Source organism: Phaethon aethereus (genome assembly GCF_964289735.1).
Source record: "Phaethon aethereus genome assembly, chromosome: 20".
Classification (NCBI taxonomy): domain Eukaryota; kingdom Metazoa; phylum Chordata; class Aves; order Phaethontiformes; family Phaethontidae; genus Phaethon; species Phaethon aethereus.
Window position 1 is genome coordinate 677,113 of NC_138596.1, and position 23,950 is coordinate 701,062.

Below are 23,950 nucleotides of genomic sequence, written 5' to 3' on the forward strand. Positions count from 1 at the left end.
ACCCTATGGGAAATGGGGGTGATGGGCACCCAGCACCTTGCTGTGCCCCCAGGGGCTCTGGGGAGAGCCCACCTGGGGACCTACGTGCAGCATGGATGGCACCAGGAAGGTGTCGGGGATGCTGTGCAATGCCGCGCTCCCTCCCATGCTGCTGAATTTACAGCAGAGATTAATATTTGATACCTTCCCTTCGCCCCAGGCTCACCGCTCTCCCGCTGCCGTCCCCAGCGCGTGGGCAGCCGAGGCGGGTGGTGCAGTACAGCCCCTTGGGGACCAGAGCACCCACAGCAGGGCCAGCGGAGCGGCTTTGGGGTGGCCAGAGCTGGGGGCTGGCAGCCTTCACGCCCCCTCCCCTGCCTGCAGCAAAGGGACGAGGTGGGGACAGGCACAGGCAGGCCTGGATGACGAGGGAGGACAGTGTGTGGCAAGGGCAAGGGGCAGACCTCTCCCCCCGCCCCCCCCCGCAGGCAGCACCACTGCAAGCAGCTGCAAAATCCCCTGTTTCCAAGGCAATGTGGGGATCCCACAGCTGGGAGCGAGGCAGAGCTGGGATGCGAGGGGATGCCGGCTGCTGCCTGCCCGCCCCTCACTGCTCCTGTCTGGGGGTGCTGCTCCCATTTTCCTTGAGCGAGGGGCAGCCGAGCTGGCTGGTGTCAGCGCAGGCCCGTGCCAGGTGCAGGGGGGTGTCCCCTCCTTCCGGCTTCCCTCCTTCTCTTTCCCTTGTACCACCTCCCTTCGCCCCACTCTGAAGCCAGGGAGAAGCCAGGCCCTGCTGCCCACTTCAGGGGCTCGGGAGGCAGCCGGAGCCTGCCCCGCAGCCCCCAGCCACTTTGGTGGCAGGAGAGGGTCAGCGTGAAGTCTGTAAAGCAGCTGCTGGCTTTAGGAGCCCTGCCTGTAAAGAAGGTCGTAAACCCCGCACTCCTGTCCGCCTCCTTGGGAATGATGGGTCGGTCCCCAAAGGCCGGCAGGCAGCGAGGCACAGGGCATCCATCTGCTGACCCACAGCAGTGCCAGAGGGAGGAAGACACCAGTTTGGGGTGCCCTCTCCTCCCGCGGTGACTGTGAGGAGGGATCTCGGCGTTGCCCTGCCTGCGGGTGCAGCACTTGTGTGCCGGGAGCTGTGCCTCGGCAGCACAGGCAGAGCGGGCAGCACCAGCACTGGGCAGGGCTGCCTGGCATCGCTCCGGCCTGCCCAAGCAATGCCACACAGCAGCATCAGTCGCTCATGATCCCCCGAAACCGTCAGCCCCCGCGGTGACGCACAAACCGACCTCCTCAGTGCTGGGCTGATGACTCCAACACCAGGCAGTGCTCGAGGCAGGGAGGCCAGAGTGGGAGCCCACCACCTCGGACCTTCCACAGAGCCGATTCCTGCCAATGGCACAGAAAGGGATGTTTCTCCTACCAGCTCCAGGGAGAAGCCTGCTCTTTTCCCAGCCTGCTGGCTCCTTCCCACAGCCAGTCTGCAGACGCCAGCATGGTCTCCGTCTGCAGCTGCCACCCAGGCCAAACCTCAGGCACAGGCAGAGCTCCCTCATGCCGACACGCGTGGTCCTGGCGCAGGGAGAGGCATGCGGAAGAGAGGAGACTGGCATCTCTCAGGTGTCCCCTGCCACCAGGAGACACTGCACTCCCCTCATCTCACCTCTGCAGTGACAGAAAGCCACACCACTGGCTTCCCCTCCTTGCTCCCACCGTAAGGCAGAGCCTGCCAACAATTTGGAGACAACTAGGACTTTTATGGCTACACAGGCTGGCTTGCTGCCCCACGGCAGTATCCCACGTACAGCCCCCAGCAGAGCACACGTGCATACAGGCCAACACCTCCCGCTTTAACCTGTAACGGTGCTCTGGTTTCCCACAGGCTGCTCCGTGCCTGAACCCGCAGCTTTAGCCAACTATGCCACATCTCACCTGACTAAGGTCTAGCTGAGCCTATGGGACCCACCGTGTGCAGCCACGATGGCTCTCTGAAGGTGCCAGGGGATTATTTCCCTTTGCTCAGCAACTTCCCCGCGAAGTGGTTGAAAGACAAAGACCAGACTCACTGTGAGCTGCCCTAGGGCCAGGACATGGCTAAGTGTGACATGCCTGGGATGCTGAAGGCTTGCTTTGGAGGCAAACCCACAAGTTAAAAAGGCTCAATCACTTGCCCTGGTATCTTTAAGCAGCAGACTGAGTCAACACTGGATTAATTATATTATGCCATGATTGAGACTGTTGCTAGGTTACAGCAACCGGTCCCTAAGCCCATCCTACTGCGGGATTTCCCCACAATCACTCATTTACGAGCTCAGGGGCATCCCAGAAGGACAGGGAAGCACTATGGTCTCTCCAAGAAGCAAGACCCCTGACTGCAGGGAAGTTGCAGGCAGCAGACCCATTAGACATCTTGCCCCAGCCCAGCCACCTGCCTGCTCGCTGCCCTCCCTTCAGCTCTGCCTGGCCTGTCCTGCACCAGGGCTTGTTGCAGCCCGGGTGTTTGTCCGGCCCCACAGAACCTGCAGGAGTCTGTGGCTGCTCAGAGGGCAGGCCTCCTCCAAGAGCACCTGCAAGTTCACAAATTCATTTTGTGTCCTGCTAAAATCTGAGTTTCAGTAACATTTTCATGGCCACTGCTGGAGGGAAGGAAGCAAATTCCCACCCTAGGCCTTGACAAGCCAGGGAAAAACTTGTTATGACCTTACAGGAGCAACAGAAATAGGGTGAAGCTGAATCCCTCAAAGGGCAGGATCATTGGACCCCTTGCATGCGGCCCTCATCATAAATCATGGGGACTGATGAAGACCTGGTGCACTGGTGAGCCAGCTGCTAGCTGCAAGTCCCCGGCAGGATACAGCTGTGAAAACGGCCAGCCCCATCACAGGGTGCAGTGGGGGATGTAGTATACGGGAATCATTAAGTACCAGCCCTGGCATGACCTCATCTGGACTGGCACAGCCACAGAAAGATGAACTCAAAGCGGAGCTGGTGCCAAGGACAGCACAGCCGGAGGACAGCCTGTCCAGCAGAACAAAAGCAGAACAGGGACACGAGCCCCGTCTGCACAGGGCTAGGAATGGGGAGCAGTATTTAAACAGCAGTGCTGGCACAGGAACAAATAAGCAAGCATAAACTGGGCAGGAATAGATCTGGATGGCAATTATCAGACAGCTCCTGAGCCTCAAGGCAGAAGACTGATGGACAGCTTCCCACAGGGATGCTGGAAACTGAGCTGGTTTGAGGGTGGTGGGAGCTGCAAGCACCGGTCAGTCTGTCCTTGTGCTGTTTTTCTACCTGGTACTTTGACAAGGGGGTGCAGGAAGCCATAGGTTGGGTATCAAGAGACGTGGTCTTTTTGGCACAGGCTGTGCCATGCAGGGCTGGGGTGCACAGCTCAGCAGCAGTGCTAAGCAGCTTGATTCTCTTGCAGGGATGAGTTTTGTGACAGCCACAAACATAGATTAACGTGAGCAAGAGCTTTAGCAAGCAGGGATGGCCACCTGTGCTAAGGAGACTGGGGCCATCAGGTGAAGGTTGCTGTGAACATGCTGCCCTTGCACAGGAGGAATCCACGAGGAGGGGATGTACAAGCATGGAGGAGTCAGCTGCAGGCCACTCGGGTGCAGGTGAACTGGAAGGTCTCGCTAAAATCAGCTCCCAGCTGGGGAGCCACAGGGATGCTAGCACAGAAGGCACCATGTGAAGCCTGCAGAGATCAAAACATCTGATGGCTCTGGGAGTATGACTTCACCCACATCTTGTCACAGCAGCTGCATCAAGTCACAGGCCAGGAGCTGCCAACAGTCACACTGGATCATCCCACTTCAGGGACAGGTACAGCAAGGAACTCCCCAAAATATACACTGAGTGCACAGCTCCCATTCACATCTCGGGTTAGCAGCACAGCCCTGGGACACTACACATGCTGTCCACAAAGCAGACACCCAGACTCCTGCAGACCAGTCCCCTCTCCTCCTGCAGGGCTGCCAGACTAGCCTGATGCTCAAGTGAGTGGAGGCAGCTCTCATACCGCACCCCTCAGAGGCTTAGTCAGCAGCTGAGCGATCCTGGCTGGGAAGACACAGTGGGTAGGAACAGGGGACCTGAGAGTTCCCTCTCATGACTTACCCTGAATGCTCTGCCTCCAAGCTGCACAAGATGGCCAAGGTGCAATCGTATCATGGCCGAGGGCCCTGCGGATCTCAACCAGCCAGCGGTGCGGAGGCAGGGGAGCAGACAGTACGGCTTTCAGGCGTGTGCCTCCAGCAGCAGCCCCCAAGGACAGAGCTCCCTTTGCTGCACTTGGGAGCCAGGACAAGCTGGCAGGCTACAAATGCAGCAATAAATTTGCACTTTTCCCTCCTGCTGCTCTAAACCAACTGAGACCTTGTACAGCATGCAGCTCTGGCCAGCATTAACTACTACTCCTCAGCTGCAAGCTCTTGGTTTTTTGTTTTTTTTTTTTTTTGATGGCTGATAAACCCAAAAGCAAATACACTGGTACCTCTAGAGATGCTCACAGGAACTATTTATATCAATGTGATCCTGCAGAAGCTTCCCCATGATGACAGGCACGTACATGTACTTTTTATATTTAGCTTATTTGAAAGACTGGGCATGGGAGAGCCCAGCTCAGACAAGGTCTATTTTCTTTCTCTCCTCACTCATGCTTTCCAAGTGCTGGATTACACCTCATGCTGTAATTCTAACCAGTCCAGCAATCCCTGAAAAAGGGAAAAGTCTTAAGCCTAAAAAGCACCTTTTGCTGCTATTCCCTTCCATGCTCCCGCTTCACCCACAGGGTAGGATTTCTCTGGCTTTGCTGGTGAAGCCAAAACATGCCACATGTTCTCCTGGGGCTCTAAGTAAAGAGAGCTCTCACATCTGCTCTTCTCTTCTAAAGGAGTATTTTGGAACACAATGACTCGTCTTTCCTTGTTTTTGTCTCAGCTCCTTGTGCTGACAAGGAACACAAACCACAGGGAGTGTAAAGGCTCCTATGGTGGCCAAATCTGGCCCAGGTAAAAGACAAACCAATGCCAACACCAATGATTCCAGGGGACTTGGCGCCCGTACAGCCTTCTGCTGAGAGCTGCATTTGCAAGGGAGTAGAGCTGAACAAAAACGCCGCCTCCCTTACGCTGCATGAAACAATAGCTCTCTTGGGACAGTTTTGGGGAAAGAACTCATGGTTTTTATGTTCACTTTTTTTTTTTTTGAACGATTTTTAATTTAGCACCCTGTTCCACAAATGCAACAGCATGAGGAAGGGGCAGTGGGATGCCCTTCTGTGAAACAGTCCTGGAGGGACATGCAGCTCCCAAGCCCAGGCAGACACGCTTGCGGTGGAGAAGAAGATGTGCAGAGGCAGTTGTACAACAGAGCTTTATAGTCAGAATGGATTGTACCAGGGTTTTTTCGATGCAAAATGGAACATGACCCAAAATCTTCACAGAACAGAAGCACTTTCAGGAACGCAGCCAGTTGAGGCTCAAAAGCCTGCCTATCTTTTCACAAGTGAGGCCACAAACCGGTCGTGTCCCAATCCACTTTTTCCTCCCTAGACGTGCAAAGTTTGAACTGTCCCATGCAATTTCCCTACAGTGTCACATGAAATGTAGTAATGCTCAGAGAAGTAGGCAAATGCTAATGGCAAACAGACCTGAACAATATACTGCTCATGCAGCAAAACAACCCCAGTTTGTTTTATAGAGAAACAGTTAACAAGTGCATTTTGGGGGCTGAGGGAAAGAAAAAGAAAAACGGAGCAGGAGCCTGCTGGTGAATACAACTCTGGAGTGGGTAACAGATCAAAAGAACACCTTGCTTTATAGGGATGTAGAAGGAAACCGCAGTTTGGATTTCATGGTTGATACTTTACAACAAAAAGGGAAGAGGGAGAACAAAACCAAACTTCAACCTGCAAGCAACAGGGTGATGTAATGCACAGATCCTTGAGGGAGCTTCACCGTCTGAGTTGCGAAAGGGACACCAGAACCAAAACAGAAGGGGGTATGGAGAACTAACAAGCTCCATCAAAGACAGGGGCTGTTCACTGAGACACAGGCAAGTGCGAAGGACTGGCCTGTAGTGCCCACCCAATGGCAACTGATGCTGCTGAGCAGGCACCAACCCACGGGTCTAAGTTCAAAGCAAAAATTAAAAAGCTTCCCAAACTCATGGGATAGGAGTAGGCGCTCCACTTGGGGCAGGGAAAGGCAGCACGCTGGCTGCTGGGAGGCTCTGCCCAGTAAACACAGCTGCAGTGTCAACAGAAGCTGGACCAGGAAGGATGCTATCTGAGCTACAGTGGTTGTCCCTCTCAGTGTGGAGAGGCAGCCTGTGTTTTACAGCGTGACTATAAAATGCCTGAGAAGCTAATGCCTTGCCATGCTAACACTTTTCTGTAGACAGTTCTGAAGCTCTGGATATCTTCATTTCCACATGTCATGTCCCTGAGAGGTACCAAAGGGAGGGGATTCTAGTATATGCAAATTCAAGGGTGGGAAATGCAGAAAAGCACTGATTCTTGTCTCTTTTTCAGGTTAGCTTTGCACTTTGCATTGTTTTCCCAAACTGCATAGCAGCTTACGTGTAGTGTCCGAGACACCGGGGCCACGGAAATCAATGGGGCTTCATGAATTCCAACAGCAGCACCAGTGAGCGCTAATTAAGCTGCTGTGCAGAAAGGTCCCGTTCAAAGGACTCCAAAATCACACGCACTGTCTCTCAGTCTGGCCCTGCGGCTGCTGTTTTAGAGAGCTGTACCATAGCATGATCTGCTCAATTTAAAGCTCATTAACTGCTGGGTGGAGCAATGGCCAATACCACCTTTCTCATTAAAAAAATAGGAAGGATAAAAAGTTAAAGACTTGAGACAGGCGAGCACGATGCGTTCATGCGGCATGTTTTGTTGCACTCCTCTTAACAAGACAGGAATTTCAGGTGTGCAGGAGTGGAATATAGCAGGGGTAGAGCAGGAGGCAGGTCCCCTTTGCCTCGCACACCCTGCCAGCTACCCAACAGGGCATCTCTGGAACAAGAAAAAACGACAGGCTGGAAGTGGGCCTGGGAACCATGCCCTGAACCTTCCCCTTGCTCAAGTACATCTCAGCTGAATTTTCTTTGTGTAACAAATGCACCAGAACAGCACACGCAGATGTAAAGCTTTTCTTTTGCCAGCTCTGTTTTGAGAGAATGGCCAAAGAAATGGCCAAAGCTTTACACATCTGCACCTGTCCTGGTGTGACCCATAAGAAAAGATGGAGACAGCCACGATAGAGTCTGCTGCGCGTACATGCCGCCAGCCTACAGCTCCTCGTAGTCCCCACCTCCTCGTGGCTTGCTCGTGCTGGCTCCTCCTCCTCCAAGAAAAGCCTCAAGTTCATCTATCTCATTGTTTTTCTCCTTGCTCTTCTTTTTCTTTTTCTTTTTCTCCTCTTTGCTCTCCTCTTTCTCTTTGCTCTTCTTGTGTTTGCTCTTCTTTTTCACAGACTTCTCTTCTAACTGCAAAATGAGAAAATATTTATTAGTAAATCCTCTGAGCATGCCAGTAATCCAGCATGTATCACCCTGGAACTTGGCTCTGACGGGAACCTTATTTAGGGTGAGGCACCTACTACCAAGGCTGGCTTGGAGTTAATTCCAGAAGACCCTTCTGCGAGTTTGGACAGAAGAGAAGAAAGACCATCTGGTTTATATGTAGCAGTGGTCTGTCAGGCAGTTTGTGCCCGACAATACCACAGTATTGGACAGGCAGAAATGTCAAAGACAAAGCCTCCTGCAGACTTCCGTCACTGCCTCTGAGATTAGGTCTGTCGGGGACACCCCTCTACTTGGAAGAATTCATGGTGCTATCAACAGACTCAGCCCAGGAGAGATGCACTGCTCTACTTAATCCCACATTTTACAAACTCACACACTGCCTTTTCAAAATTGTTCTAAAATTGTTGTCAAAAAGTGTTCTAAAAGCTTGCTTTTAAGCTCTAAAGTGGTCAGTGGTCTGCAGAGCCTGGGAGGCACAGATCCAGCTGCAGGATGGTAGAATGGAAATCCACCAGGTACACAGGGTATGCTGTAGAAGGCCACCCCTCTCCTTGGCTGACAGATAATATAGCAAGTCAGATCTGAGGAATTAAATAGTACCTCTTTGCTTTTCTTCTTCTTCTTCTTTTTCTCCTTAGAAGTTTGTTTATCTGTTCAAACAAAAAAAAACCAACTTTTTTTTTAATCAATTTAAACCATAAGATATGTAATTCTGCCCTGCCCCGACTTCTGAGAACAAAATGCTCCATCCTGGAGCCATGTGCAAAGGCAATCCCGACTCCTCAGGACAAACCGTGCCCCTTTAGAAACCAACATAAGCCTCAGCAGTCACACCCTAATTTAACGAGATAAATATAGTTTAATTACAAGCATTACATTATCTATGTTATTCTGTGTTATGGACACTGACCTGGATGTTCACTCTTATCACAGCTACTAAGAAACAAATACATAGACCAGCTCTACAAACTGGTCCAAGGGCCAAACTGGGGACCAGATTATTATTTTCAGAACTGAAGAAGAGCTCCTGGGAACTCTAATTTCCCTCTGACCATTAAATATTTGAAGGCAGACAGAAATCCCACCAGGAATGGTTTGTGCTTCTGTGAGTTGAGCTAGTCAATGGAAGGACCACCCAGGACACAGTGTCAGCGGATGGGAGCACCCTCGCAGGCCAGCACTCACTGTTGTTCAAACTGTATGGAAATGACATCACCACGAGGCCAAAGTGTCAGTGCTGCCGCCCTGCTCTACAGGGGTGGTTACTTTCACGGTATCGAATGAGTCCCAGAGTCCATCACTGTCAAACCATTTGTCCAGGTTATTGCGTCTGATGACTTGGCTGCTAATTAGACTGCTGACTACCCACTACCTTTGTACAAAAACTCCTTGAACAGGAAGGTATCTACTTGGCGCTTTCACAGAAGGATTTAACACTGCACCACATTTCATGTGTGGTATTTGATTGCCAATCTTACCTACACATTCTTTTCCTTGGTTGATCTGTAAATACAAGTCAGTCATGGAGAAGTCTAATTGCTGGTCAAGCTCCAATTGACTGACTACCAAGACATGTTTTTATATTTATCCCAGAGAGAGGAGATAGGAGGAACCCACACTGAATTATTAAAGATGCTAAACTGAAGTTACACTATTGTCCTGGGCCTCTGCAGATGCACTTCTAGCTATTTCAAGCTGTGCTGTTCAGCAACTCAAAGCGACAAGCTGATGAAGCCATCGCAGCCTGTGACACCTTGCTTATACTTTTGGAATAGCTATTCAAAGAGATCTCTCTCTGGTGCTGCTTACAGCTTTTTCTCCCCTTAAGTCTTTAACTTCTCATCTTCTGTGGTGACATCAGGGGCAGATCTATAGGAAGCTGCTTTGCAGTAATGCCAAGACGGCAGAAATTATTTGTGCGAGTAAGATTTGCTCCCTCAGAGTATGGGGGGGAAAAAAAAGCAAGCCTGAGGAATGCTTAGGTTGTGATCAGAACCCCACCCCACCTTTTCCAAAAATAGAAAGGCAAATTGGCAGGGTATGTCGCAGCATTTTGCTCAAATTGATCCAAATTCTTGAGGGGGTGGACACTGAGCACCGCTTCCAAGGCTAAGCAGGAAGCCTTACACAGAAGCAGCTTGCAAAAGAAGTGCTTCCAGCTGGGACAGAAATAATACATGGCTAATGCCACGGACGAGCCCAGTTCTCCCCTCCTCATGGGGAAAAACTTAAAGTTATTTATGCTGTATTAAACCACATTAAAGACTCACACAGGGCACTGCATGAAGTTACAGGGTATTTTATTTAGTGCAAATTAATTTGCTTACACCCTGGAACCATTTTGGAAAAAATGAGATGCCTGACAAACAAAATCAGCAAGAGTGGAAATAAGGTGTGACCTTTACCTTCCTCACTGCTCTCCTTGGGACCAGTTTCTTCCAAACCCAAACCGAAGAGATCTGAGTCATTTTTCGATTTAAAGGAGTGGACTGTTGATTTCACAGGCTGGGGTGGCTTTGCCAAAGAGGTATCGTCATCAGATATTTCAGAGAGATCTTCCCGGACTGGGAATTCATCCTAGAGACAAGAAAAGGCAGACAACAGACAAATCTTTTAACCAAGATCTCTAAGCATTTTGTATACAAAGATGTCCAATGTCAGCAGGTGGGGAGGAGGGAAGCTAATGTTAGCTGAACTGAGCTGTTACTGCTTGGAAATCAATACCCTTGATCTTATAAGCTCTATCTATTTCTTGCTTTGGTAAAATGTCTTGGTAGCATTGGTACTGGAAAGTGTGTTCTGATAACATTTGTGCTACCAAAATCAAATTTCCGATGTAAAGGGATTAAATGAGACCTTCAACTGTGTTAGCTCAACAGCATCAGCCTCTAACTGTCCTAGAGAGGCACCTCTGCTTTGGGGAAAATCAAATCTAATAGGCTGAAAACTCACCTCCAGACCTGACAGACAAAACCTTTTTCCTGCATAGCTCTGTGGGGTCTTGCGTGCCAAGGGCCAGGGAAGTGGACTGTGTTTGCAGAATAACTCCTTTCATTGAGTCAAAAGGGAGTGTGCTCCCAGAGCAAATTTGCCCATTTAATGTGGGCTAAAAAACAGGATGCTGCAGAGATTGGTTATCACCCAAAAATCCTCTTTCTTTGCATGATGGGAATGGAAATGAAGTTTAATGATCTTCTGATACCTGCCAACTGATCCTCTTCAGAATTTGTTAACCCCCCTTTCTTTATATCCTCCATTCTGACCAAACACAGCCTCGCTCTGCTGCTGACCCAGGCAATGCCCCCCTCCTCCTTCCTAATGGTTGTGCTTTTACTGCTTTGCCTGACTGGTAAACTTTTAACTTGAAAAGCATTCACGAGTTGTGGGGCATCTCCCTGACACTCGCAATGGCACGCTCCCTCACAAATCCCATTTCTCATCATTGTACGCTAAGAGAAGTAAACTTGCTGCAAAAACTTTTCCTTTCACATTAAAGTGCCAGGAAAAGCAGGTACTGAAACTGCTAAACAAATACAAAATTCCTTAATAAACATGACACACAGGCAAGGTCAAAGAAACTGGGACAACAGTCCTTTCTGCAGGATTCTGGAATGATGCAAACACATAAAATGCAGCTAACCCAGATGCCAGGAGTGCCCCTGAACAGCAACTGCCCAACCAAAATCACGGTTAGCAGTTTCTAGAGATTGCTCTGCTGGCTGCGAGTGCAGATCACTGAAATCAGGCATATCTAGAGCTAGTAAGTTCATACTAGCCTAGAGAAGATATTGTGTTTTCTCCGTCTTTAATACACGACAGGCGCAGAGGGGACTTCTGCTGCACCGTGTGTTTGAGCAGACACCTGCAGGCAGCACTGAGCAGCTGCCCATGTGTTCAGCGTCACAGAGACATTACAGCTAACCTGGCTATACTGGAACGTCCTTCTGAGGCAGATTTCCCTACTGCAGTAAGGAGCTTTGCCCTGCAAATTCTGTTATGGCCTTTTGATTGCTGGATTGACTGTAGGGAGCTCACTTGTTCTCTCTGGCGTGCACACACTTCTACATATTAAACTTTGGATGAAAAACCATTAGATTTGTATTTCATACCTTCCACACTGCTGGACTGACTGTGCTCTGGACTTACTGAGAATAAACAGCACATTAAAACCCGTAAGCACAAACCTTGCTGTGTGGCTTCAACAATCAGAGCATTAGTGGGTTTGTGCTTATATCAATCTCTTCAGGTTGGTTAGCACCTGAGCTGCTGCGACTGCCACTGAGAGATGGGACAGTAGATGAAAGCTCTGCTCAGTGAGATGCCTCAACGCTTCAAGCTCAGCTTAACAGCAGCGCACAGTGATTCATGCATGTTATTTACCATTTTCTTCTTCTGGCTGTCAGAATCCTCACTTTCGAAGTCTGGGTCATCCATAACAAATGAGAGCATCTGAGTAGCTATTGGTCCCTCTTGATCACTGTCAGACTCCTCAGGCTTTTCCTCTTTGACCACTTTCTGCTTGAGAGCATGTCCTTTGCTTTGAGAAGTGGTCTTTGGGGCCTGGACTGCTGCTGGGGTGGCAGCAGCAGCAGCTGGCAGGCTAGTGTTGAGTCTGCTGCTGCTGTTTCTTTCAGACCCAGAACGTGGAGGTAAACTGTCAGTAGGCTTCAGGTCAGTTGCTTTGGTCAAAATTGCTTCACTCTGTGGTTTCAGAGAATTTCTGGAAGACCTGAGAAGAAAGGAACAAATTGTCAGAGCCTGTCCACACTCCCACTCTGTGAAGCAAAGCACAAACACCAAGGAATAGCTGAGCCTGCCTCAAGGGCTGCAATGTGCATCTCAACAGGAGAGGTAGTTCATCCTAGGGGTGGGGGGGTGTGGTCAACCACATACCGCTCAGAGGCTGAAGATGGTCCTCATCCCTGAGGATGCTCACGCACAGGTGCCTGCGGCAGTGGGCCACACCTGACTATTGCCCACAAGATGTGGTATGTGGAGAACATGATCCAGTTCATTGTTCTCCAGCACAGGGTGTGGTGAATGACTTCTACTCCCCTCACCACAAAACTTGACTCCTCTGTCCTCACACCACTACAGACAGATATTCAGGCGCTCAGTTACAGTCTCTTGTTCAAACTTGAGAAAAAGGCTGGACCATTCCAAAGCAGAAACGTACCAGCGACCACAGGAGCACAGTGCTCAAAGGCATGCTGCCTAGGTGCGGTGCACAAAAACTGCATAAAGCTGTCACACCTAAAGCAAACGCAGCCCCAGCTTACAGCTGAAGGAACAGGCTGATAGAGACACAAAGATTTCCTAGAGGCCACACAGAAGCTAGTGGCAGGACCGAGAAGAGGCCCAAGTTTGCCAGCACAACTTCAGGCTGTGCTTCGTACCTTTTTTTTTCCTGCTCTGTGTCAATGTCTTCATCAGGTATGGGTACAACCTTAGAGTCCTTCAACTCTTTGTCTTCCTCCTCCTCACTGGAGAGGGTGATGTTCTTACTGGGCACCCGTTCTGCTGCCAGCAGCATGGGTCTGCTGGGGATTTTGTCATCCAGATCCAGGTCATCTTGGAAACCTGCCACCATGGGGTTCCCCCCAGGCACCTCTCCATCGCTGCAAAATAGACAATGATCAGACACAGTACCTCCAGGGTGTGCTAGGACAGACATGCCTCCCCTTGAATGCAGACTGCTGCTTGCCTGGTTTTTCCAGCCAACTTCAAGGTCAATGTCCATCAGCTCAGGGCAGCTGCACTGCCAGCCTTCCCCCTGCACTCTGCCCAGCCGCTGTCCTGTTCAGCTTGCAGGCGTGGCACAAGCCCTGAACAGAACGGGCCACAGAAGGATGTGGCACATGGTGGCTTGCTGCTGCTCAAGGAGAGCCACAGTGCTACAGAACAGCCTGTTGCTTCAGCTCTGTCAGAACACCTCTGGTCTAACATGCAAGGATCAGCCAATTAAACTGTGGCAACTCCCTCCCTTAATCCTCGCATCCTATAATTAAACCTGATCATACACTGCCACTACTATGGGAATTCACTTGGAGCTAGTAGCTTCCTGGAATTATTTCTGTTTCTCTGGTGGTCCCTGAGATAGGCAGCTACCCAGATACCATAACCATACTTTAACATCCCCCAAATTAAATTAACCTAAGGACATACTTTTAGAGCTAGGATTCTGTCAGACTCCCTGGGTGTAACATAGTTATGTGTTCAGAGGCATCATGACAGAGAGCTTTGCAGCTAAAATTACCAGCTGAGGATTCTTGTCTGAATGTCCCCAGGACTCAGCAATTTTAATACTTTCTGAAGGATTTACTCATGTCAGGAATATAGATATTTCCCCAGTCTCGGCTACCTTTCCTCATTCTATTTGCTTTATCTGCAACAGATACCCAGTTCCTTCTCGATAACCTACCATACACAATATTCACTGTCCTTTTAATGACCAATATGGATTGTACAAACATAGCCTTCATTTTAATGCAAAGACAAAAAAAATGATTATAGCTTGGAACAGATTTGGTTTTAGAGGCACAAAAGGAATCACAAAAGAAGGTGATGTTCCCAATCAGTAGCACACAGCTAGCACTGGAAGAGATAGTGGAGGATGGTGTGCTGATGGGATGGGAAATGCCGAGGCTCTAACACAGTCTGGCTGATTGTACTACTCACTCTGGCTTTTCTTACGGCTGGTTATTGGTTTACAAATTAGTTTTAAAGAATGAATACATCTGCCAACAGATAATCATAGGGTTGGAAGGGACCTTTAAAGGTCACTTAGTCCAAACCCCTGCAGTGAGCAGGGACATCTTCAACTAGAGCAGGTCGCTCAGAGCCCCGTCCAACCTGACCTGGGATGTCTCCAGGGATGGGGCATTTGTGACGTAGGGGACACCACGCTTGCCACAACCGGTGCAGCACACTGCGAGCGATTACAATCTATGCTTGTCTTTGTTAGAGTGCTAAGCTCAGTGCTAACATCAAGTCCCTCCTTCTGCTTTTGGTGTGGATCCCTCTGCTTTCAGGACTCACACCACAGCTCCCAGCTAAGCAGAGGCAGGCTGCTGAAAAGCCCCTTCACCATTAACACTGCTGCTCTCATACCGAGCCAGAAAGAAGGCACACAGCCTGTTCTAGACAAAGGAGAAGAAAACTGGTGCCCAAAACAGCTTCCAAGGAAGAATTACAAATGAGCGATTTCTGAGGTCTGTGAAGCACTGGCAGGGCTTCCTCTTGAAATATGCTGAAAAGAAAATGGAGTTGCATCCTAAAAATGGCAGGTCATTATTCTGAAGCAGTGACATTGCATTTCTTTAACACATCACTGCTCTATAAAGCATGGAGACCCTTCAGAGATTGTTGCCACCGTCCTTCTACCGCACACCATATGAGACTTGCAGCCTTTAAAGCATTCCCAGTTCAAACAGACCATCCACGTGTGTACACACACCCGCACAAAGTGGGTCATCTCCCTTTCCCGTGAATACACTGCCTCCATCTATAACTTCCACACAAATTGTTGAGCGACAGCTTAAGAGCAAAGCAATGGAGTGAATATACGTCAGAAAATCACTGCTGCAGTATAAACAAGGTCTGACAATGCAAAATTAGTATCAGCTTGTGGTCCTGAGGTTCCAGCTGGAAGGAATTCAGAGCATGCAAAAACAAGCACATTGTACCACTCTCTCCAACCTGACACGCTGCCAAGCCTGCGTTAGTGTTGAGCCAACGTGTTTGCAGGTGCAGGTACCCACCAAAAATGACTATGTCTGCAGAGGTCTGCGTCTGAGTTACTGATCAAAGAGCATGTCGGGGTTTCCTCGGTGAGCCCTCCATCGTGTACACGGAACGGCTGCTGGTGATGAAACAAATCCTGCTGCAACCTGAGCACACTGGCTTAGACCCGGATTGAACATGTTCCACCAGCCCTCTTGTGCAGCCAGCAGAGCCAGCTCTGGGGGCAGGCAGCAGAATCCTCTTGCCACATCAGTTTTTGAGGCTAGAGAAAGAGGAAAAACCCAAACTCTAATAAAGCAGATAAGCTGAGGGAATACATGCCACAGGATGAGCCTGCGTGACTACATTCTAGGAGATGGGGGTCTTCTAGCGTGAGCTTCGGTGTTCCTCATGCTTCCCTCACTCGATCTAGTGGGTACTCTACTACAGCTGGGTACCACTATATAAATAACAGATGCCATGAAAGCAAAGAACCAGTTCAAAGTCCTTCAGATGTAAGGACAAGGAAGTCCAATCAATGAGTAAGATAAATTTCTAGTGATGCTGAGAAGACAGAACAGGAACACTGTTAGGAACAACATAAACTCGCTTTCAGAAACCTACAGCACACCCATGGATATAGGCCAGCCTGACCCAGCAGGAGGGAAGACAGGAGCCGATTTGGACCTAGATTAGCTCCTCCAGTGCAGTCACATACACAGTGGCTCAGGGCACCAGGCTAAAGAGCAGCATATTAAGTTCTGAAACAGTAAATTGGGAGATTGAACTGCCTTTCTAATTAACTGGTAAAGAAACTGATTTTGTGAGTTCTCTTTATTGCAAGCTAGAGAACCGTAACACACCATTAAACAAAACCCAAGACTCCATTATTCTCTGTAGATCTGTGGTGGGATTTAGCTATAGCAATACCAAGAGACATCAGTGAGTGCCGAAAGTCTCAGCAGCTGTCTGATCTTTGGGCAAGAGCAGCCTTGTTCCACAGGCATGAGCTCATTCCTCACTGGTAGCCACTGCTGGTGTTTTTTTCTAACATTACTGCTCCATTCCAGCTCTTGCTCCATTGTTTAGAGATGTTACAGAGTAGGGAATGGGAGGATCATTGCAAAATTCACGATATCATTGCAAAAAAATCAAACATGCCCTATGTCAACAAAATGGATGAGAAATATCAGACTTCATTACCTCTTTCTGAAGCTAAGAAAAGCAAACAAGTTCTTACAAATGGAAGCAAACATATCCCTGAGTTCAGGAAGCAGTTCAGTTCCACAGCATAACATCCTGCTTCCAACAACGAGAACAAGATCTTCCCCTCTTTCCCAAGGAGTTGTCCTCCATGTGAGAGCAGCTGGAGTGCATGGGGCTCTGCCTGGGGATGGATGAGAAGGTGACGGAGCAGCTAACCCTGCAAACTATTTCCAGGCACACGAATGACAAGAAAATCATTAGGAGTAGTCTGCATGGATTTACCAAAGTGTCGTGGTTTAAGGACTGTCGCGGTTTAGCCTCAGCCAGCAACTAAGAACCACGCAGCCGCTCGCTCACTCCCCCTCCCGCAGTGGGACGGGGGAGAGAATTGGGAAAAAAAAACCTTGTGGGTTGAGATAAACACGGTTTAATAGGACAGAAAGAAAGAAGGAAACAACAATGATAATACCAACAAAGGAATGTACAAGAACAAGTGATGCCCAATACAGCAATTGCTCACCACCCAGTGACCGACAGCCCGTCCCCGAGCAGCGATTTCCGCCCCCCGGCCAACACCAGTTTATGTACTGGGCATGACGTCGTATGGTAGGGAATATCTCTTTGGCCAGCCTGGGTCAGCTGTCCCGGCAGTATCCCCTCCCAGCTCCCCGTGCACCCCCAGCCTGCTCGCTGGCAGGTCAGCACAAGAAGCTGGACTGTCCTTGACTGCTCAACAGCAACCCAAAACATCAGCACATTATCAACAGTTTCTCATCCCAAATCAAAAACACAGTCTCACACTAGCTTCTGTGAAGAAAACCAGCTCTATCCTGGCTGAAACCAGAACAAAAAGGCAAGCCATGCTTGATCAACTTGATAAAAGGCTATGATGCAATAACTGGCCTGGTAGACAAGGGGAGAGCAGTGGATACCTGGACGTCAGTAAGGTCTTTGACACTGTCTCCCATAAGATCCTCATAGGGAAGCTGTTGATGTACAGGCTGGATAAGCAGACAGTGAGGTGGATTGAAAACTGTCTCAATGGCTGGGCCCAGAGGGTGGTGAACAGTGGTAGGAAGCCTAGTTGGAGGCCAGTAACTAGCAGCGTACCCCAGGGATCCATACAGGCCCAGTCATGTTTATCATCTTCATTAATGATCTGGGTGATGGGGCAGGGTGTACCCTCAGCAAGTTTGCAGGTGATACCAAACTGGGAGCAGTGACTGACGTGCCAGAGGGTCATGCTGCCACCCAGAGGGACCTCGTCAGGCTGGAGAAATAGGCTGGCAGGAACCTCCTGAAGTTCAACAAGGAGAAGTGCAAAGTCCTGCCACTGGGGAGGAACACCATCATAGCACCAGCACATGCTGGGGGACACATAGCTGGAAAGCAGCTTGGGAGAAGAGGGCCTAGGGGTCCTGGTGGATGCCAGGTTGAACTAAGTCAGCAAGGTGCCCCTGCTGCAAAGAAGGATAATGGTATCCTGGGCTGCATTAGGCAAAGTATTGCTGGCAGGTCGAGGGAAGTGATCCTTCTCTGTTCAGCACTGGTGAGGCCACACTTGGAGTGCTGTGTCCAGTTCTGGGTGCTCCTCAGTACAAGACAGACATGGGTATATTGGAGAGAGTACAATGAATGGCAACAAAATGATTAAATGACTGGAGCATCTCTCACATGAGGAAAGGCTCTCTCACATGAGAGCTGGGACTGCTTAGCCTGGAGAAGAGGAGGCTTGAGGGGACCTTATCAATGTATTTAAATACCTGAAGGAGGGTGCAAAGCAGATGGAACCAGGCTCTCTTCAGTGCTGCCCAATGACAGGACAAGAGGCAAGGGGCACAAACTGAAACACAAGAGATTCCCTGTGAACATCAGGAAACACTTTTTCCCCTGTGAGGGTGACGAAGCACTGGCACAGATTGCCACAGAGGTTGTGGAGTCTCCATCCACAGAGATATTCAAAAGCCATCTGGACATGGTCCAGGGTAACCAGCTCTGGTTGGCCCCAGTTGAGCAGGGCGTTGGACCAGATAAGCTCCAGAGCTGTCTTCCAACCTTGGCCATTCTGTCATTCTGTGAATGTAAAGGTCTCTGTTTCACATGTGAAACATACTGTGCACTGAGCTGTTCTCACATGAGCTAGCTGCAAGACGCTTGCTTATGGACAGCCGTGCAACTCCTCTTATCCAAATAAGAGAAGTAACTTCACAAATTCTCAACACACAGTCCATTCTTCTGCCACATTTCCAACGGCTCTTCAGTTTTGGAGCTTACACTTGGTTACAGCACACTCATAAGAAACGCTGGCAAGGTGGGTAAGCTTAACACTCAGGTATCTCCTTAAAAATGTTGAGGAGACCTGAGCGCATCTCCCTAATATGTTCTCAGGCTTTGTTCATTACTCGTATGCAAGGGGGAAACAGCTCCTAACATTTCATTTTTAAAATCAATAAAATCTCCATTAGGTTTGAATGGTTTCGCAGGACAACTTTTGTGTTCTTAGGTCAGAGATAAATTTCTGCAGCAGCAGATTTTGTTGCAACTACAACCACCTACTCACTGCAGTAGAAGCTGATTATTAGGGACGGTGCTTACAGAACTATTATGTTGCTTCTGGGCATCATGGGGTTGTAACTGTCATCCTGAAGTAAATCCATTATTGCAGGTGATGGTCAGAACCACATCTACATCTCTGAATGTCAGAACATCTGGCTTATTGTGGTAGGCCCTTTTTGGCAAGAAACAGAAGATAAAATTGCTACCCCATTGAGAAAACTGTGTAAACTTCCTAAGAAACCAGAGCAAGACACAAATGCCAAGCTACAGAGAAATAATGAGCACCTGAATTTGCAGGGGTGCGCTGCAAGGTCTTCTCCTAGGGAAACAGAGCTGTTCTAACTGCAGATGGTTACCACTGTCATCAAAGGATGAAGCTGTGAACAAGTGTCCTGTATGTGCTCTGTGAAAACCCAAAGGTGTCCCTCTTCTGCCCCCACCAGCTCATATGCACTGGAAGGCTACCAAGATGGGACAGAGTGCAGAAGGGCACCAGAGCAGCCAAGAACATGACAATTCTACAACCCAGGAGCAGGGCTCTTGCACCACTGTTTGAGATGTTTGGCTTTTTGAATGGCTTAATACCTATTTGCTTCCAACAACTGATGTTCTGGAGAAGAGGAGCCTTTGTTAAACATACAACCTCCTACCCACAGCAAGAACTGCAGCTAACAAGCTCTAAGGGCACTCCAGGACCCAGTTCTTCAGCAAACCCCAGGAAGGTCAGGCTTGGATCTCCTGACATTTTGTTGTTAAACACAGAAAAATATGCCAGCTCAGCCACAGCCGTAAGCAAGTCACTTTGTAGGCCCACATGCTTCTAGCAACCACTGCTTTTTTTTCTTTCTTGCTTTCCTTCTCTCTCTCTCTTTTTTTTTTTTTTTAATAAAACATCCACGTGTTCTACCATCACAAGGGATGATGATTCAGGCTGACCTCCATTAGACAGGCATTAAGCCTCACACACAGCATTGATTTCAAGTTGTTGTGGTTGAACTAGAGAACACTGAATCATGACAAAAACGTCAAAAGATGCAGAATCCACCACATTCACAGATGAGCTGTATCAGCATTTAATAACTCTCCTGGTTAATCCACTGTTGATGACAGGAGGCAGCAGGCAAGGACTATTCTAAGCAGAGGGATGCAGAGCCTATGAGTATGCTTAGGTCACCTCTTAAGTGACAGTCTGCTTTCAGACAGCTTGCTGTACATCATCTTGTCTGAATAGCTCAGTATACAGAATCCCTTTTCCCTTTTTTTTGGTTAAAAACCATCAAAGCCAGGAAAAGAAAAAAAAAGAAAAGGAAAAGAAAAAAAAGAAAAGGAAAAAAAAAATCCAGCCTACAGCATAAGCACAGTTCTCTGTCATTTGGAGGACAGAATTATAGAATCATAGAATGATTTGGGCTGGAAGGGACCTTTAAGGGCCATCTAGTCCAACACCCCTGCAGTGAGCAGGGGCATCTTCAACTAGAGCAGGTGGGTCAGAGCCCCGTCCAACCTGACCTGGGATGTTCCGCAGGATGGGGCGTCTACCACCTCTCTGGGCAACCTGGGACAGGGTTTCACCATTCTCATCATAAAAAAAATTCTTCCTTGTGTATCTGGTCTGAATCTACCTTCTTTTAGTTTAAAGCCACTACCCCTTGCCCTATCACTACAAGTCCTATTGAAAAGTCTGTCTGCATCTTTCTATCAGCCCCCTTTAAGCCCTGGCAGCTGCAGCAAGGTCTCCCTGGAGTCTTCTCTTCTCCAGGGAGAAGAGTCTTCTGCCCCCAGCTCTCCCAGCCTGTCCTCCCAGCAGAGCGGTTCCAGCCCTCCGATCATTTTGGTGGCCTCCTCTGGCCCCGCTCCAACAGGTCCATGTCTATCCTGTGCTGAGGGCTCCAGAGCTGGACGCAGCACTGCAGGGGGGTCCTGATTGGGCAGAGGGGCAGAATCCCCTCCCTTGCCCTGCTGGCCACGCGGCTTTGGGTGCAGCCCAGGACACCGTTGGCCTTCTGGGCTGTAAGCACGCATTGCTCGCTTATGTCCAGCTTTTTGTCCACCAGCGCCCCCAAGTCCTTCTCCATGGGGCTGCTCTCAGTCCCCTCACCCCCCAGCCTGTACTGATAGCAGAGGTTGCCCCAACCCAGGTGCAGGACCCTGCACTTGGCCTTGTTGAACCTCATGAGGTTCCCAGGAGCCCATTCCTCGAGCTTGTCCAGGTCCCTCTGGATGGCATCCCGTCCCTCAGGCGTGTCAACTGCACCACTCAGCTTCGTGTCATCTGCAAACTTGCTGAGGGTGCACTTGATCCCACTGACTATGTCATTGATGAAGACATTAAACAGCACTGGTCCCAGTATGGACCCCTGAGGGACACTGCTCGTCACCGGTCTCTATCTGGACATTGAGCCTTGACCACTACCCTCTGGATGTGACCATCCAGCCAATTCCTCATCCACCGAACAGTACACCCATCAAATCCCTCTCTCTCCAATTTAGAGAGAAAATGCTGTGAAGGAACATTAGAAATGGACAGAGAAAAAGAAAGGCACCCCCTAAGACTTTTCTGGAATCTGCAGGCAAGCAGGCAGTGACAATCCCAAAGGAGCATAACTGTCTCCATCCTTCCTTCCAGAATCCCACCAAACCATGGAGTACCCCCAAGTGTCCTCCAACAAACACAAACCCCTTTATAATGTCTCAGGAATGGCAGCACCAGGCCATGAAGGACCTTGGCCATGCTTTGGCCTCTGCAGTAGAAAAGTATTCAATAGGCAAAACTTAATATCCCTGCAAAGTGCAGTGTTCCAGAAGGAAAATATCTCAAATGTTTCAGCACATTTGGCCAGAAGGGAAACTCCTTCCTGACCCAGAGCAACCCAGTGGTTTAACACTGAGCATGAAAGCAAACCCAGGAAGGTGAAGCTTTTACTGCTGTTCTTCATTCCCAGGGAGCAGTGTGCATCATTAAATCGGAGACAGTGAACGCTACGACTGACTATATCACACCCAGAAAGGCTTAAGGGCAGCTAATTGCTCTGCAGTCACTTTCTGAACGGTTGTAACAGGTTAGCCAGGCCTGACTCATCATTCAGACTGTACATGTCCCTGTCTCACGCTCCCTCCACCCTCCCTTCCTTACCTTTCGCTATCAACACGGTGTTTAGTCTGCGGTTTCCCTTTGTCCTTCTGTGGGGCTGGGTCTTCTAGAAAGCTGTGGTCCAGGCTGTCATCTGGAACAAAGTCCTCTACACTCTGTACTTTTGCAGGGACTTCAGGGTGGGGAGGAGGAGTGGCAGCAGCAGGATCTGCATTGGCAACAGAAGTTGTAAAACACAGGGTTCACCACGAATTTGCTTTTTACAAATCTATCCTGCCCAGGGTGGCAGCAGCCATGAAGCAGGACCTGGGCTACACAGCAGGGGAAGAGAAACGTCATGAACAGGACACTCAAACCAGTCCAGAATCTGGCATGAAGGCATTCACAGAACACACATGGCCGCTGGGGTTTAAAATGCACCAGGGCTGACCCAGGTTCTTAAATAACCTGAAAAACTCTCCAGTGTGGTAGCTGACTCTGGCTCTACAGTGAACGTTATGACTGACCACAGCCAGATTTTGTACCCATGCTGTGTGCAGCGCTCCTGTGTGATGTCCCTTCATTATTCTCTTATCTTTGCCAGACTGTTCAGTTCACCCACTCACCTCCTCTTTCTTTTCAACTGTAACTGTCAAAGGCAGGATTTTTCACACTGCTTTTAGATGCCATGTGTAACCAAAAGCTCAACAGCTACTGCAAATAGACTTGCTTTAACACAGCTTATTTGTAGAGACCGTCTTCAAGGTATCAAGATGAATCTCATGAAATTAGCATAACCAAGAAGCCTAAAGCGATTAACGTTTTCAGAATTTGCAATATTCAACCTTTTTCTTCTACCTGGACTGCACTTCACATCTAGACTCTTTTCTTTTGGGTGAACAAGATTTGGGTTTGTATTTTTTTTCTAGATTTTGCTCTACTAGTACAGCTGTCAGATCACTTTTGCATATGAATAACACTATTACTAATGCCATAGAGTAGCGTTGGTGTAAGAAAAAACAGCCAAAGAATTACTACTGCAAGACTTCAAGGGAAAGCTTAAATAGCAGCTCCCATAGAAAACAAGTATTAATCTGTGACAGTGATTTTTCAACTGCTTTCCCACTAGGTAGTCCCTAGGTGCGCTCCAGTAGAGGTGCAGACCCTTGGCACGCTATATAAACCTAACACTGACAGATCAGCTTTTCCTAACTGCCTTTTGCAACCCTCCTAAAAAGCACCCTTGAGATACCAGGACTGTGGGCCACAAACCTAAAACAGTTCTCAAGCTAAGTGATAGATTTAAAAAAGAAAAAAAACAAACCCCAAAGATTGTAACACTTGTAGTAGACCACTTGTTTTTTTCCTACATATCAATATGACAAAGTTGTTTTTATTGACAAGGGGTTTCTAACATTTGCTCCTTTTTGTTTCTTCACTGGTTTCTGGGTAGGAAAAAGTCATCAACAAACTGAAACGGGTGGACTGTGTCACACCTGGTAACAGATTCAGGATGCAGAACATTGTGTGCAGATCTAAAACTGAAAGATTTCAACATCTGAAACTGCAAAAAGTGTTCCCAGCACCTCCTCCTTTCTTTTCGTGGGTGTCTCGAGAGTACTGTGAGCTCTAGGGATTGTCAGTTTGAGAGGGAAGGTATTTCCAAAGGATGATTCAAATCATGTCATGCTAATGATTTTTAGGCAGTTCTGCAGTTCCAGTTAGCTTTGCAAACAAAGCAAACGTGACAGGCAAATTAAGGTTCAGATCAGTAAAAGTGCATGCAACAAAACCCTCGATGCCTCGGCCCTGCAACTTTGTCTGGCAGGGGTTTGGACCGAATGCTGCACTACTCCGCTCCATTGTGTA

The 23,950-nt window shown here is 48.8% G+C and overlaps 1 protein-coding gene across 1 annotated transcript in view; it reads right to left on the reverse strand.

Annotated features, from left to right (window-relative positions):
* Positions 1 to 7,141: 7,141 nt before the first annotated feature.
* Positions 7,142 to 23,950, reverse strand: part of RABL6 (RAB, member RAS oncogene family like 6) — a gene marked incomplete at its 5' end in the record, with an annotated part of 55,186 nt that continues 38,377 nt past the window's right edge. The window contains 6 exons of the mRNA XM_082008986.1: positions 7,142 to 7,488; positions 8,128 to 8,177; positions 9,933 to 10,104; positions 11,908 to 12,256; positions 12,924 to 13,145; positions 22,145 to 22,310. Coding sequence (XP_081865112.1) covers positions 7,291 to 7,488; positions 8,128 to 8,177; positions 9,933 to 10,104; positions 11,908 to 12,256; positions 12,924 to 13,145; positions 22,145 to 22,310 — 1,157 coding nt within the window. The 3' untranslated portion in view covers positions 7,142 to 7,290. The remainder of the gene's footprint in view (positions 7,489 to 8,127; positions 8,178 to 9,932; positions 10,105 to 11,907; positions 12,257 to 12,923; positions 13,146 to 22,144; positions 22,311 to 23,950) is intronic.